The 16,305-nt window shown below is 39.8% G+C and overlaps 1 protein-coding gene across 1 annotated transcript; it reads left to right on the top strand.

Annotated features, from left to right (window-relative positions):
* Window positions 1-2,445: 2,445 nt before the first annotated feature.
* Window positions 2,446-16,063, top strand: PLK4 (polo like kinase 4). Its single transcript, XM_075265506.1, has 16 exons — window positions 2,446-2,594; window positions 3,199-3,294; window positions 3,396-3,491; window positions 3,582-3,696; window positions 4,477-5,497; window positions 6,528-6,634; window positions 8,043-8,323; window positions 8,445-8,549; window positions 8,701-8,803; window positions 9,786-9,935; window positions 10,478-10,611; window positions 12,349-12,440; window positions 12,910-13,057; window positions 13,398-13,529; window positions 14,172-14,278; window positions 15,905-16,063. Exons 1-16 carry the CDS (start codon window positions 2,565-2,567, stop codon window positions 16,002-16,004), a joined length of 2,817 nt encoding a protein of 938 aa, XP_075121607.1. The 5' UTR covers window positions 2,446-2,564; the 3' UTR covers window positions 16,005-16,063.
* Window positions 16,064-16,305: the final 242 nt, after the last annotated feature.

Below are 16,305 nucleotides of genomic sequence, written 5' to 3' on the forward strand. Positions count from 1 at the left end.
TTTTGGACTTTAATCCAGTCATCCACAGTCCACGATTGCCTTTCCTTAGCCCATTGTAACCTTGTTTTTCTTTCTGTTTAGGTGTTAGTGATGGCTTTCTTTTAGCTTTTCTGTATGTGAATCCCATTTTTGAAGAGTACTGTTTATAAGATAAGATAATCCTTTAATAGTCCCACAGTGGGGAAATTTCAGTATGTTACAGCAGCATAGTAATACAGATACAGGATAATACACAGTAATATATTACAGAAGTGGACACACATATGCTGAGAAAGATATACTAGGAGTCCATAGCAGCTAAGGAACAGAGAAGAAAGAAGGAGGACATTCATAGTCATTTAGTTGTCTGTGCGGAGTGTCTTCGCTTGGTCTGATGTAGATTATACAGCCTGATTGCGGTTGGAAGGAAGGACTTGCGATAGCGCTCCTTCTCACACTTGGGGTGAAGCAAACGGTCACTTACAGTGCTGCCAAGTCCCATCAAGGTCCCATACATGGGGTGGGATTTGTTCTCCCGCATGGAGGTCACCACGGACAGTATCCTTTTGTCACCCACCACCTATACTGGGTCCAGGGGGCTCCCCAGGACATTGCTGGCCCTTCTGATCAGCCTGTCAAGTCTATTTCTGTCCCTGGTTGATATACTGCTCCTCCAGCAGGCCACACCGAAAAAGATGGCTGAAGCAACCACAGAGTTGAAGAAGGCCCTAAGAAGTGGCCCCTGGACTCCGAAGGCCCTCAGCCTCCTGAGCAGGTAGAGTCTGCTGTGGCCCTTTCTGTGCAGCGCCTCCAGGTGATCAGCCCAGTCCAGTTTATTATTGAGGAGCACACCCAGGTACTTACAGGTCCTGACTATCTCAATACATGACCCTTGGATCTCCACTAGGGTCGGAGCATTTCTCCGTTTACTAAAGTCCACCACCATCTCCTTGGTCTTCCCAGCATTAATCCTGAGCTGGTTCCGCTGGCACTATTCAACAAAATCCCGGTTTAAGTCTCTGTATTCCCTATCGTCGCCATCAGTAATATCACTCATTAAGTCAATGCCTCAGAGACTGCAATCAGTTATAAAAGCCAGAGGTGGTGCAAAAAAGTACTAGTGATGTGTTGGGGTGTTATTTTGTTTGTTTTTCATGATTCCATCACTTTTTTTCCTCAGAATTGAGTGATTCCATAATTTATTCCCTGTGCTTGTTCTAAAAATCTAACTGTTACTGGCTACCACAAATATTTTTCTTGATTTCTTTTAGTGTTTCTTAAAGCCAGAAAATTGCCTTATGAAATGCCTTTAGTTTTTTTTTCCATGGCTGTGATCTGTTTTTTTTCTACAAAATGAAACAACTGAAGGAACATCCTCATGGACTGGTGATTCCATAATTTTTGCCAGGGGTTGTATTTACTGCAATTTATTTTTTGAGGTTATCATGTGTAACTATAGGAAAAAGATTTTTTTTACCTTTTTTTTTCAATTAAACTGGCACATAGCTAAGATAGCTAAAGCCCGATGCTCACGTGTCACGTCTTAGTGGTTTTCAGTATATTGTCTGCAACTGTGGATAGTATATAGACCCATTCATTTCTATGCCCCCATACAAAGGGCGTAATTTTTTACTGATCAGTGTCTAGGCTGCAGAATGCAGAACCCATGGCATGAGACAACCCTATTTACCGAAGTTTACTCAGTGAATGAAATCTGTGCCAGAAACCCAAGTGGAGAGGAATTTAAGGCCCGATTCACATCTGCGTTTGGTATTCCGTTCAGGGAGTCTGCATGAACGAAATACATTAACAGTACACGGAACCCATAAAGTATAATGGGGTCTGGGTTTGTGTCCGCAAGAGTCATGCAGACAGGAAGGTAGTTCATGAAGTACTTTTCTATTCGCATGACTCGAGCGGACACCGCATGGAAAACACACGGACCCCATTATAGTCCATGGGGTCTGTGTACTTTCATAACAGAATATCGAACGCAGATGTGAACCAAGTCTACCTCAAATTCCTCCCTTACAGCACATAAAGAAATATTTACTGGGAGGGACTAAGGCATCCAATACGGCCACATTAAAGCAAGTGTGAACTACAGAAACCAGCAAACCGAGTGAGCACTACAAACTATTTGCACAGTCCATACGAGGACATGACACAGGACCAGTACATATTACAGTTGACGTTTACGAGGGTAACCACAGACTATTATGGGTGTCATTTGCCTCCTCAGCCGCCTCCAGCTCCCTGCCCTGCTCTCACACACAAACAGCCCCTCACTCCCGCCTCCTACAGCAGCCATAGAAACAACTTTCCCGGATAAGACAAAGCTTTATTGAAAACTGACAAGAAACTTTCCCCTTCTCACAACTGCAGGCATTTCCTCTGACGTCATCTCCCTCAGATCACGTGACTATAACGGGCGGACTTTTCAAATAACAACTTGATCGGCGGGAATGGAACCGGGCGCCGATAGCCCAAACCTTCCCCGCCGACATCACCCGATCTCCGGTACAATCCGGTGTCCTGCAGTGAGCCAGCGAGGATGAGCCGAGCCAAAGTGGAGCAGAAGAGCCATGGCGAGCAGTATAGGAGGGAGGATAGAGGTATGTACTGTACATAGGCAATGGGTGGGTGGGGGACGGTGTCTGTCCAGTTGCTATGGTGGCAGTAGTCAGGCTGAGTTCTATAGTTACTGTAGCGTCCCCGGGGGCTGCGGGCTGACTCGCCCCTCCCTCGCTCCTGTCATGTTGTGGTAGCTGGGACTTGTTGTCATGTTGTGGTTGTGCTGTCAGTTACGGCAGCGGGAACAGAACCGGGATGTATTGATGGGAACCGTCTCCTGCCTGCTCAGTAGTGTCCTGCCCGCTGGCCTGTGCACACATCAACATGCTGGAGAGGGTCCTCACCTTCCTCTTCCCCAATCTCACCTCCAAGGACCATTCCTCTAATGGGGAACATGACAAGCAGGCAGGAGGAGGCTGCAAACCCCTGCTGCAAGGAGAGAACAGCATTGAGGTAATGGGGGGTCCCCATATAGACTGGGGTGCTCTAGGTAACACCGGTTGTCACATGTACCACACCAGTGTACATCCCTATGGCTCTACCTGTACAGATCAGGGGGTGCCCAGCGAGTCAAGTCCTCATCACAAATCTTTGACATCTGACTGATGTTCACGAATAATTCTTTACATGTTATTTGTTTTCCAGGACTTCAAGGTCCTCAACCTCCTCGGAAAAGGTTCTTTTGCCTGCGTTTACAGGGCACAGTCCATCAATACTGGCATCGAGGTTGCTATAAAAATGGTAAGTCCAATATAAAATTATGTAATATCATACCTTTGTTTGTATTGTTACTTATTTGTCCTGGCCTGCTAACTTCTCAGTTTTATGTCTTTAATATTCAGATTGACAAAAAAGCAATGCAGAGGGTTGGCATGGTGCAGAGGGTGCGCAATGAGGTGGAGATCCACTGCCAGTTAAAACATCCATCAATCTTGGAGGTATGAGTTTTGAGAGATTTGGAGTGATCTTTAGATTTGTGTTGCATGTGTATTTTTATAAAACAACTTTTTTTTTTTTTTTTAATCTAGCTTTACAACTATTTTGAAGACAGTAACTATGTATACCTGATACTAGAGATGTGTCACAATGGAGAAATGAACAGATATTTAAAGAACAGAAAGAAACCATTTAGTGAAAAAGAAGGTAAGCAAGAGAACAGTTCATGTGACTACTCCTATCTATCTATCTATCTATCTATCTATCTATCTATCTATCTATCTATCTATCTATCTATCTATCTATCTATATGTAATGTGTTTGTGATATACCGCACACAGCAGAAATTGCAGATTTGTACATTGGAAATCCACAGCAGAGCTCAGTTACCAACCATATGGATGAGATTTGAACAAATCGTATCAAGTTTTTTTTTTCATTGGTAAATTGATGTGTGCTGTAGATCTCAATATCCACAGAAAGGCAAGACAACTATGGTCATCTGTGATTTCACTACAACCAAAAATTGAATTAGGGCTCTAACCTTAGGATGATTATACACATGAGATATATATCTTTGGCAGATCCAGCTATATTTTGTAAATTCTGCCAAGATTCTTCTGTCTGTGGTAATACATAGAAGATTTACAGCTATTAAAAGTAGCTGGATCTGCAGATAAATATCTCATGTATATGATCAGCTTTATACAGAGCTAAGAGGCTGTAACTAATTTAAAAGAGTAATTCTAAGAAAGTAATGACAAGAACAGGGTTGCCAGAGTCTGTTTTGTGAATGGAGTGGTTATCACCACTGCACCATTGACCTCTAGAGGAGTGATGAAGATCTAGCCAAGTCCCATGTAAATTAATGGAGGGTGGTCCCGATGTGCTCAATTCTCAAAGTAGACCTGACACCCCTGTGCTTGTGAACGCTGACCAAATCACCAACAAAAATGCATTTATCACCTATCCTTTATTTTCCCACAGCTCGCCACTTCATGGAACAGATTGTGAAGGGTATGCTCTACCTGCATTCTCATGGCATCCTTCATAGGGATCTCACTCTTTCCAACCTCCTGCTCTCCAATGACATGAATATTAAGATTGCAGACTTTGGACTGGCGGCTCAGCTGAAATTGCCAAATGAGAAGCACTTCACAATGTGTGGTACACCAAACTACATTGCGCCAGAAATTGCTACCAGGAGTGCTCATGGTCTCGAGTCTGATGTTTGGTCTTTGGGTTGTATGTTGTATACTTTTCTTGTGGGAAGACCTCCTTTTGACACTGACACTGTGAAGAACACTTTAAATAAGATAGTTTTGGCTGACTACGAAATGCCCAATTTTGTGTCAAGGGAGGCTAAGGATCTGATTTTTCAATTGCTGCGAAAAAACCCTGCTGATCGGTTGAGTCTTTCATCTGTGTTGGACCATTCATTTATGACTGGGTACTCTTCTTCCACTTGTGATGATATGAGGGCTGTTGAAGACTCCATTGATAGTGGCCATGCTACAATCTCTACAGGATTTACTGGTTCCTCTGGGGTTAGTGTTAGTAGCCGCTTACAGGAGAAAAGGATTTTATCAGGACCTTCGCTCCCCAACAAAATGAATGCTTTTCAGTTCAAGGAGAGACAACCAAATGATGTTTTGACAGTGGATGGGGGAAGTTTTCATAGTTGTCAAAGAGAAGAGAATGATACTGAGAGACGGGGGAGAAAACCTGTTGTTAGTGAAGACAGGCCACATTCTCGCTACCTCCGTAGGGCGCATTCTTCCGACAGAACTGGTGCCTCACGTAGTCAGACTCAGAGTAAACCAAACAGCTTTGTGGACAGATGTCACTCTGTGGAGGCATTGAATAAACCTGGTCAGCTGAATGGGTACAGGACCTCTGCATCTTCTCCTGCTAACAGTTATGGAGAGAGCCCCCAGATGTTTACAGGCAAAGCTGCCCACGGCTCTTTGGATAGACTTACCTCTCCTCCAGTGAAAGAGAAAACGCCGTAAGTAATGTCTATTCCATTAGATAGATAGATAAATTTTTTTTCTTCTAAAAGTGAACTACTTTCTACAGTGCTTTATAGATTTGTATGTATCAATATGACTATTTCCAGCATTGTAATTTGCACAACTTTGGAAGCTATCTAGATGAGTTGTAAACCTGTGTATGTGGGGTCTTTCTTTGTCTAGGTGCCAGTTGCTGACCTTGTAGTATGTAATTTGCCCCTCACAATATACTTGATATAGAGGTGTACGGTGCTTGCAGTTAGCAGAGTCCCCTGTGGACAATTAGCAGGTATCTTCTGCAGATGGTTGGTGATGTCCTAGGGGATTTCAGAAACATCCCTATAATACTGATGTTTCTGTTGTATAAAACCAGATCTCACTTAGCCAGTTTCTTCCAGTAACATGACTGTTTGGTGTTCTGGTTTGGGAAGGTAAATGAAGAATCTGTAAAAGGAACTTCTTAATTGTAATTGTGCCAGTCTTGTTGCAGTAGAGGTTAAATATATGATAGATTGGATTGTGTTGCGGTTTGTGTAGCTTTATATACTTTTTGTCTGAGTTTATCTTATTATTAACATGTTTGAGATGCAGATGAGCAATTTGTAGTATTTATAACAATGAATTATCTTGGTGCATTGTGTGCATATGTATATTGTGGTATAGTTTTTCATTGTGCATATTGTTTGGGTCAGTGATGGACAAGTAGAATAGCTTTTCTTAAGATCTGATCCTGATGGGCTGTTCTAACCTAAGCCAACAACCTTCTGAACCAGGAAAACCCAATTAGGTGTTGAAAAACTTTTTGGATTTTCCGGCAGCATTTGTGCCTAATAATTTTGTAATATACTTTTATTAATAAACTTTGGCTCTTTAATAAGTATGCAAATGTGATAAGATATCACCAGACCCAAATTGTTGTATATTTTGCTTTATTTTATTTTAATAATATTACGTAGATGACACTGATAGTAGAGTTTTTACTTATGTAACTATTATTGTACATGACTCTCTTTATTATTCTTTAAGGCCTGAGTTTTTCTGTCCTCCTAAACTCCCTGGTGTCAGATCTGATGAAAGGTGCCATGCTGAAACTGTGCAGCAGTGGTTTGGAGCCATGCAAATAAATGGTATGTGTTCATTGGCATATGTTACATAATATTATGGGGGGTAAAGGCAATATGTGTTTATAAATTTATAGTGTTTTTCTTAATATCATTATCCATATTTAGAAAACATCTGACACTATTCTACAGACAATGCAGCTGCTGTAACTCTCATCTTTATGTGTTAATAGTAGGTCAGGCAAGATTTCAGCTCCATAAAACTGAACAAAATTAGAATAAAAAAAAAAAAAAAAATCTGCAATCAAAAAGTAAAAACAGAATAGAAAAGCCACTGTATCATTATCTGGTTTAGTAGTGAGAAATGTAGGCGATACATTCCCTTTGACTCTTAATTATACATCTGTTGTTTTTATCTTATCCCATCAATTGTTAGAATATTAGCCATTTAATGTATAAAAGAGAATGATCTGCCATGATAGTGCTGGAAAAATTGAAATTACTTTAAAGGTATTGTGCAAGATATTTTAGGATGCTAGGGAATGTGAAACACAAAACAACATACTTGCCAGTCCCAGGCACTCTACTGTGTACCAGGGAGGCTTATTCTAGCCGATGTCCTAACCACACGTGAAGTCAATGGGAGGTTTTATTTCCGTGTGGATTCTGCGTCATTATCCGTGTGAATGCTCACTTGTGTAAGTTTGCAAGAAGTTCTCTTTTCCGACTTCATCTTGGACATCTCAGCTGAACCTAATGGATCCCATTAAAAATCAGTTGTGCCCATTGAGGTGTCTTTTTGACCTTCATTAGGCCCATCTTTCAGCATATAATATTTTTTTTTTCTTCAGCTACATAAAGTGCAGTTTTCTATAGAGGACCACTACAATAACTTATACTGTATGTTTTTATAATTGTAGTCATACCATGGTATGGCTATACAGTATGGTACATCAGGGCCTTCCTTCAGAGGTTTATTGCCAGGATCATCTTGCTGTATATCTCTAACAAGGAAGATAGACTACAATGTGCACTGAGCCTTATACTGCTTTAATGCATGTTTCTGGGTGCACGGTGTCCTTGATCAAACCATAGAAAGTGGATATAATAGATATGGCTTCTGTAGTTTTCTAGTGTTACAACGTCATAGAAAATTTAAAATATTGGAAAATAGTGCAAATTAATGAAAAATAAATTGGTTCTGCTCAGTTTTCTTAGAGGAATCTTGATTTTGCTAATATTTTGCATACAATATTTATAACCCACCTCTCTCTTAGATTGAACAGTGAAACTAGAGCTTCAGGCTATGTATGGGACAAAACACAATTTCTCATATATATATACTGTGTGTGTGTGTGTATATATATATATATATATATATATATATATATATATATATATATATATATATATTTATATATATATATATATATTTATATTTATATAATTTTTATTTTTTTTCTCTCTCTCCTATTTTCAGGTCCAATGTCTCAGGATGTGAGTAGTATAAGTAACTCTGCTGCAAATTATTACGGTCATCCAGCCATGCACTGGGATGATGTTAAGATGAAAAAGCCTACAGACTCTTCATTTGAAAGAAAAGAAGGAATGAGGAAACTTCCAGCCTCGGAAGAAAATCCACACAATATAAAAGCAAAGATACCTCAACAAACTGCAAGCTATCGCTGTTTGAAAAGCCTTATTCCTCCCCTTAATTCCGAAAGACTGAAGCCTATCAGACAGAAAACCAAGAATGCTGTGGTATGTACGATTTGCCAATGATCTGAGCTGTTGTTTGTACAGAGAGGATCAGTGATCCCTACTAGATCAATTCTTAGTTCCTTAGTGCCTCAGATGTGATAAGTGAATTTTCTTTTGGCAGGTGAGCATTCTGGACTCTGGAGAAGTCTGCATGGAATTTTTGAAAGAACATAATTCTCAGGAACGAGTCAAAGAGGTCTTGCGCATATCCTGTGATGGAAATTTGGTAAGTGCTGTCTGCATAGTATATGCCCATGGTAATAACATTCATGCAGAAATGGTAACTTTTTATTCAATACCCCTGATTTTGGTTTACAGGATTGTTGAACGAAGTTCTTAAACAATGTTAAGTAATGTTTGACTTTTTCTCTTCTCAGGTTTATATTTATCATCCAAATGAAGGCAAAGGGTTCCCTTTGGTGGATCGACCTCCATCTCCTCCTGAAAACATGTTAAGTTACACATTTGACAGTTTGCCAGGTAATGGGATCCTTCCTTTTTTATGTCGCTTCACAATTTATAACATTGGATGGTTCAGTAGTACATGTCTGAGGAAAAGGTCCTCCGTGCTTGGAAACATAAAACTAAAGAATGTCTTGGAGGCTACTTCTTAAGGTTAGAGAGTTCCCCTATAGAGTCTATAAAACACTGTATGACAGAACTTGGATCCCACACTTGTCCTCCATGTCACGTGAGGCAGATATGGTATATTACCAATGGATCTGTCCACTCGTGCAGTTTTTTTAAATTTCGGAAAGTGGCAGTTACTTAAATTTTCCCCCTCAAAATTAAGCCCCTGAGCACAGGTTGTGCTGTGGTATTACGTCTCGACCTGTCACTTTAATGAAACTGAGCTGCAGTATCAGACACAACCCATGGGCAGGCATAGCATGGTTTCTAAAATAAAGCAGCTATGTTTTTATACTCCCTTACAACTCCTTTAGACAAACATACATATGTTTTTACTGGATTAGTCTTAGTATGACATTTTAATGGTGTCTTTCTGAAAAAATAAATAAATTCATACTACAAGTAAGGGCAGGTTCACATCTCCGTTTTGCAAGTTTCCGTTGCCTGCCCGAAACTGGACAGGAGACGTAAACCTGCAGTCATTTTTCAAACCCATTCATTTGAATGGGTTTGGAAAGTGTCCGCCTGTGAGCGTTTTGTGCTCTCCGCGGCGAAACAGTTTTTTATTTAACCGGACACAAAGTCGGACATGCAGGACTTTGTGTCCAGTTAAAAAAAACAAACTGTTTTGCTGCGGAGAGCACAAAACGCTCACAGGGGCTCACGGCTGGACACTGTCTGCCAGGCTTTTGTCTTATGTCGGCAATAGATGGAAACCTGAAAACGGAGATCGGGCACAGATGTGAACCCGCCCTAATAAGTGGATCACAGCGGCTTGTCAAGTTACTTAATACTGCTAACTTTAAGTTCATATCTTATTCTTTTGCTGTAGAAAAGTACTGGAAAAAATACCAGTATGCATCAAAGTTCATCCAGCTTGTACGGTCCAAAACCCCTAAGGTTACCTACTACACCAGATATGCCAAATGTATGTTAATGGAGAACTACCCCAATGCTGATGTTGAGGTCTGCTTCTATGATGGTAAGTTGGAAGGTTCAACACAGATCAGATTTTTTTTTTTTTTCTTGATTTCTTTGATTATTGATCTTAATTTTGTTGTTTTCGCTTAACAAAAATAAGTCTGGTATTTTTGATGCAGGGTTCCTCATTCTACCACCCAACTATTAAAAAGGGCAAATAAATCTTGCAAGGCATATACCAGACTCCAGGGCAGCTCTAACATAAATGTCATGAATATCAGATTTGTTCTTCTTTGAAGTGGTGTATTAATTGATTTAATTCAATTGCCCAGTCCTACCACTTCTACCAATTGTAGCTCTTTGCTTCCTTTCCTTATTAATATGACCATTCAGTTTGTCATGGAAAGAACATATGTAGAAAAACAGAGGCATGGGTCTGTTTTTGGTCTTCTTACATGACTGGAAGAACTGCCTTAACATGGCCATATTCTTAACATACACAGTAATAGATTTTGGGCTATGGCCATTGCCTAAGATGAGCCAAACCATCTGTCGGTAGAGAGATTAATAAAGTTTACATGTCATTTTACTTTATTTTCTAAGGAGCAAAAATTCACAAGACAGTTGACTTTACCCGAGTTATAGAGAAGTCTGGAAAGTCCTATATCCTAAAAGAAGGGAGCAGAGTTACTGGCTTAAGTGATGAAATAAAGTGCTATGTGGACCATGCCAATGAGGTAATGAATATTGTAATCATTTTCAAATATTTGGGGCAGATTTTTTTTTTTTTTAATGCCTTGTACGCCAGTTTTCTTGGGGACAGAGTGTAAAAGGTCACAGTTTTTTTTTTTTTTTTTTTTTTTGCAATAAATGTGGTTGCACCTTTTTTTTAAACTCTGCCTTGCCTTCGCCACTTTACCAGAAAAAAATATCTGACACAAATAATGGGGGGAAATATACAAGAGGCGTACGAACACATATATGAGACGCAGCGGCTGCGGACTCTGAAAACTGGTGTTAGTTTGCCCTAATATTTACAAATGTAGAAAATGACTCTCTTCGGTACTTTTCTAAAACCTTTTCTATTTTGCACTTAAAGAAACTGGCCAACCTTTGTAGATCACTGACCTTGTACCAACCAGGCATTTGGGTATGCAAACCAGTCCAAAAAGAAAGGCCTCTCTCAGCTCACCCAGGAATTGCTTGATTCCTGTTATGTGGTACTCTGATAAAGTTTCCAGGACTCAATGGTGCATTCCAAAGAGATATACATTAATGGATATTTCCAGCCATTTGGGTAGCTCAGATCACTGTACTTTCATGTCCTCTACGATTTGGAGTGTTTTATACTGTTGCAAAGCTGATACTATGCTGAATTCAGCACTCTTTGTTTTGGCGATATCACTGCAGTGTTGGAGAGACTGCCCTCATAGCTCACCGTCCTTCGGGGCAGTGAGAGAGACCAAGTCCTAGACCATGACAGTACTTTTCTATAGTCTCTTACTGTGAATGTGTTCCTCACCGACCAGTCATGACACTGAGCTGTGAGTCCAGCCTTTCTAACACTACAGTGATAGCTATAGATAGCAGAAACTAACCGTACCAATATTCCTGGAAGTGGGGGCAGATACCGGAAAAACTGCTGAATTCACTTTTGTAACAGTCACTCCCGAACTTAGAGGACATGAAAAATCCTCTTTAGTGAGTCCAAACGAAGTCCTAGACCAATGTAACCAGTGAAGGGCCAGCAGCGTTCATCTGCACTTCCAACAGCTGACCATCACGAGTCCTCCACCAATCCAATAATGATGGCTTAAGAGGGTTAGCCACTTTCAGGCCAATATTGAGAAACAAATGTTATTGTTTGTACAATAAAAGGATTTCTCAATATACTTTCTGTATCAATTCCTCACAGTTTTTTAGATCTCTGCTTGCTGTCATTCATTCTGTTACTTCTAGAGGATAAAAGTCTGACCATGGTCATGTGATTACGGTCCATGGTCATGTGACTTACGGTCCCTGGTCATGTGGTGAGCTCACAGGTGCACAGCTGATTACCAGGCAGATGTCTTATTGTGCTGTGACTATAGCGAGCGGCACCTGTGTACTCATCACATGACCATGGACCGTACATCACATGACCATGGTCAAACTTTTATCCTCTAGAAGTAACAGAATGAATGACAGCAAGCCGAAATCTAGAAAACCGTGAGGAATTGATACAGAAAGTATATTGGGAAATTGTACAACTTTTTTAATATACAAACCATAATAATCGTCTCTCAATATTGGTCTGAAAGTGGACAATCCCTTTAACATTAAAGAACTTGTGTAAGCTTTCTAAAAAAAAAGGCATGGCCTATCTTTAAACTCTCTCCACTTTTGATTATATAATTTTATGTTCGCCTGCATACTTTTAACATGTATCTGATCATACTTTGGTGGTCATTCTTGGTTGTGGTTGTCTGTTTCAGAGTCATCAGGTTTGTCTCTCTTTGGAGTCTGCAATCAATATAGAAGAAAAAAAGGGAGATAACCTGTCACTGTTTCCAATAACATTTGGGAGGTAAGATTTTACTTTTTGCCTATACAATAAGATTTGTGGGTTTTTGAGTCTAGTAAAGGCAATATGCACTCCACACAACCCCTATCAGGTATAACTTGGCAAAGTCCTACAAGAGATAGATAACTCTGGGGAGAGAGGTCTCTGGCTCACTCAAGAATAGAATAAAGTTGTTTGCATATAATCAAATGCAATCTTTCCTGTCTCCCTGAGCAATTCCTCAATACACAAGGTACTGGCACTTTTCTTGGTCTAAATTGAATTTTGCCATAAGCTGTGTCAAAGTCTGTAGTAAAAAAAGCCCTAGTATTTTGATCTCACACACACACACACACACACACACACACACACACACTTCATTTGAGAAGTTTCGTGTTGTGGCTTTTTTTTTTGTGTACACTGCGTAGGTCTGTGATAACTGAATATTTACAAACTGCTATTGGATCAGGATTTATTATTTTTCTAAAACCAGGAGACCACTGAGCACTGATTCTCCAAAACCTCCAGCACAATATGTATCTTCGGGGGAGTCAGTATGTGGACATAAGGATCAAAGCCCTCCTAAACGGGCATTGGGCAGCTCTACCTCACCACACCAGATGTCTAACCTCAATCCTTCTGTAAGTAATTTATGGCATAGATCAGTATAGTAGGGGCAGAAAATAATTTAGTGAAATCTACAGATATGCACTGTATACAGTATTTCAGGTGCAACCTTTTAGATTATAGATATGTTATATTATGATAGATTATATTTGAGATCTCTCCTACTCTATTTTGTAGCTAAAGACTGGCTACATTAAAAGCTTCTACCCTCTGCATAAAAGCTGTTCACATCTACATATTTGTCACTTAATAAAATTGAAGGGATGTAATGAATATGAAGTTTTTGCACTTATGACCATGTTTTATGTATATTGATTGATATAAAACTAAAAAGCTATAACGCCTGTTTTATAGATTCTTTCCTATGAGGGATCTGTGTTTTCGGCTCAGAGTGCTCCTTCCTCCAGTGCACCAAAAAATCACACTCCAGATCCTGGACAAGTCTTGAAGTCTGTTTTTGTTAAAAATGTTGGATGGGCATCTCAGGTAAGTAGTTTTCTTGCAATGATGGCATTTCTTACAAATATGGTATTTCTAGACTAGTACCACAATGTTTGTTATCCCTGAACAGATACTAAAGAGAGCCTGTGATCTTACCTGACTTGTCTGTTTTAGTAAAAGATGAATAATTAGAATAATTATGACAATTTTGGAGCCTTTTTTTTTTAAAAAAACCTCTTTATTCACTGATTTTGTTAGGTACATAATATAAACTGTACTGAAGATGATCCTCATTGTGGGTGTATTGTGTATTTGTGAGTTCACTTGTTGTGATCTTCAGCTATGTCACATGGCCAGCAAAAATACTTTCCGCCTCAGTGTCTTGTGTGAACATATGAAGTCATGATTATGAGGCTCCTATAGGATTAGACAAATTGTGTGTCCATGCATGAGATGCTGTGCCAGTCACATGTCACAGCTCTTAGCCCCATGATGTTTCAGCACCGCCTCACACATGGTCAGGTAGAGACAGTACCATCTCTGCCTGCTGGGGGACAGTGTGATTACATTTTCCCTGTAGAAGATCTTAATACATAATAGCAATACAATTGATAATAGTGCTTCGAAAGCTTGAGCTTTTAAAAAATTTCTAGTTTTTCTAATTATCATTATTATTTTTTTTAATAGTTAAACACTGGGGCTGTATGGGTGCAGTTCAATGACGGCTCCCAGCTTGTTGTTCAGCCTGGTGTCTCATGTATTATATACACAGCACCAAATGGACAAGTGACCAGGTGAGTGGTTTTGCAACATACTAGTTATACTTCATTGATGTAGATTAACATAGGCATTTTACTGTATTTCTGTAAATTTAACTCATATTATTGTACCTACTGTATATGTTCATCATATCGGAAAACCTGAAATACAATGACCCTAATAGCTAGTGTAAACTTACACACATTTACACTGCCCTTTGTCACAACACCTTGTAGAGCAAATTAGAAAAAATTAGCTAAAACTAGATGCAGCATTTTGTGCTAGAAATACACCAAATTTGGTAACTTCGGATAAAATTCAAGAAGCAAGCCCATAAATTATTCTGCCCCATTTTCCCCCTAGGAGGAAATAGACTTTAGCAAAACACTGGAAAAAAATTTTCATACTTGCTCATTTTCATCAGTACAAATGTTTGTGCAGGTCCTTAAACTGCTATAAAAGCAGAATCTAACAGGTAAATAATCAAAACATATAGTTGTCCCCACTAATGCATCAGTCTGCAGCATTTTCTGCTTGATTCTGAAAGGTTAGGGGGCGTTCACACTACCGTCTGTGTCCGACAGGTAGTGTTCGTTCAAAATCTGGCACGGACATTAGGAGCGGACACTAGCTGTGTCCGTGACACCTGTCATTCACTTAAATGGCGATCGGGTGCGTTCTTTTGCACTCCGTGCCCTTCCTTCACTGTCCGCATGTAAAGATGTCCGACTTTTCAAGTTGTCAGAAAAACCCGATATGTAGTGTTTTTCTATCCGATTTTGAGTGGACACTACCTGTCGGACATAGACAGTAGTGTGAACGCTCCCTTACTAAAAATTTTGTAGTGTGGGGCGGTTAGCATTTGGGTTAATTTCCTGCTGATCTGCTCTAGAATCAGATTGACCAAGGAGTTTAGCAAATGGTTCTGACTTAACCCCTGCCCCCGATCGGTGCGGGCACTGGGTGTTATAGTTAAATGCCCGGTGTCCACCGTACTAGTACGGCGGATGTCGGGAAGGGGTTTAAGGGGTTGTCCAAGTTATGGAAAATCCTGTGTGGAGGCTGGGGAAGGGGTGTAATAAATAAAACAAAGCATAATTACCTGCCCTCAGCTCTCCAGAGTCCGTTTAGTGTTGTACATTGACACTGGAAGCCATCGGCCTCATGTGACTACTAAGACCAATTAATAGTTATCAGTCCCTCTCCCGTGAACGCTGATTGGTCTTAGTGGTCACGTGAGGCTAAAGGTTTCTGGAAACTAAACAAATACCAGTGGACAGATGAGGGGGGTGTGTGCGTGCGTGTAATTTTTCACCTCCCCAGCATGCAGACAGGAGACGTCTTCTGCAGAAATGGCAGAGCAGGAAGACCTTGCTGCAGCCCCTGTCACAGAACAGTGAGGACAGGAGATTTCGCTGATCTCCTGAGAGAGAATATTTCTACATATATTAATCACTTTTAATTGTATTAAGAGAAATTTGAATCAGAGTAAAGTAGACATAGGATGAGGAGCCAGGTACTTTTCATTTTATTTTTTTGTGCATCTTTCTGTGTTTAGTGTTCTTTTAAATAAAGTGGTGTTTCGCTACTCCAACTATTATTGTGTAGGATATACAGAAACATAACTTTAGTCTATAACTTCCACATGTTTTGTTTTGCAGACACGGAGAGAATGACAAACTCCCGGAATACATAAAAAATAAATTACAGTGTCTCTCTTCCATCTTGATGCTTTTTGCAAATTCTTCAGGCAACTCCTGACTATAAAACCTTCGGTATTATCCTATAAGTATCTTCATTGGCCAATACATCACTATAATATAGCATCAGGTGTATATAGCAGTGTGAGCCAGAGCCATCAATATCATGGAGGATACTTCTGTAGAAACTGTCTATATGTAAATGTTGTATGTGTTTGTAATATGAAAAATATTTTTTTATGCTAACTTATACATTGTAACCACGCTAATGAAATCTGCCTGCAACAATCTATATAATAAATGCAGTGTCAAGATTTTTAACAGATCTTCATATGCCTAAATGATTCTCTAGTATTAAAGAA

The sequence above is a fragment of the Leptodactylus fuscus genome, chromosome 1 (genome assembly GCF_031893055.1).
Source record: "Leptodactylus fuscus isolate aLepFus1 chromosome 1, aLepFus1.hap2, whole genome shotgun sequence".
Taxonomy (NCBI): Eukaryota; Metazoa; Chordata; class Amphibia; order Anura; family Leptodactylidae; genus Leptodactylus; species Leptodactylus fuscus.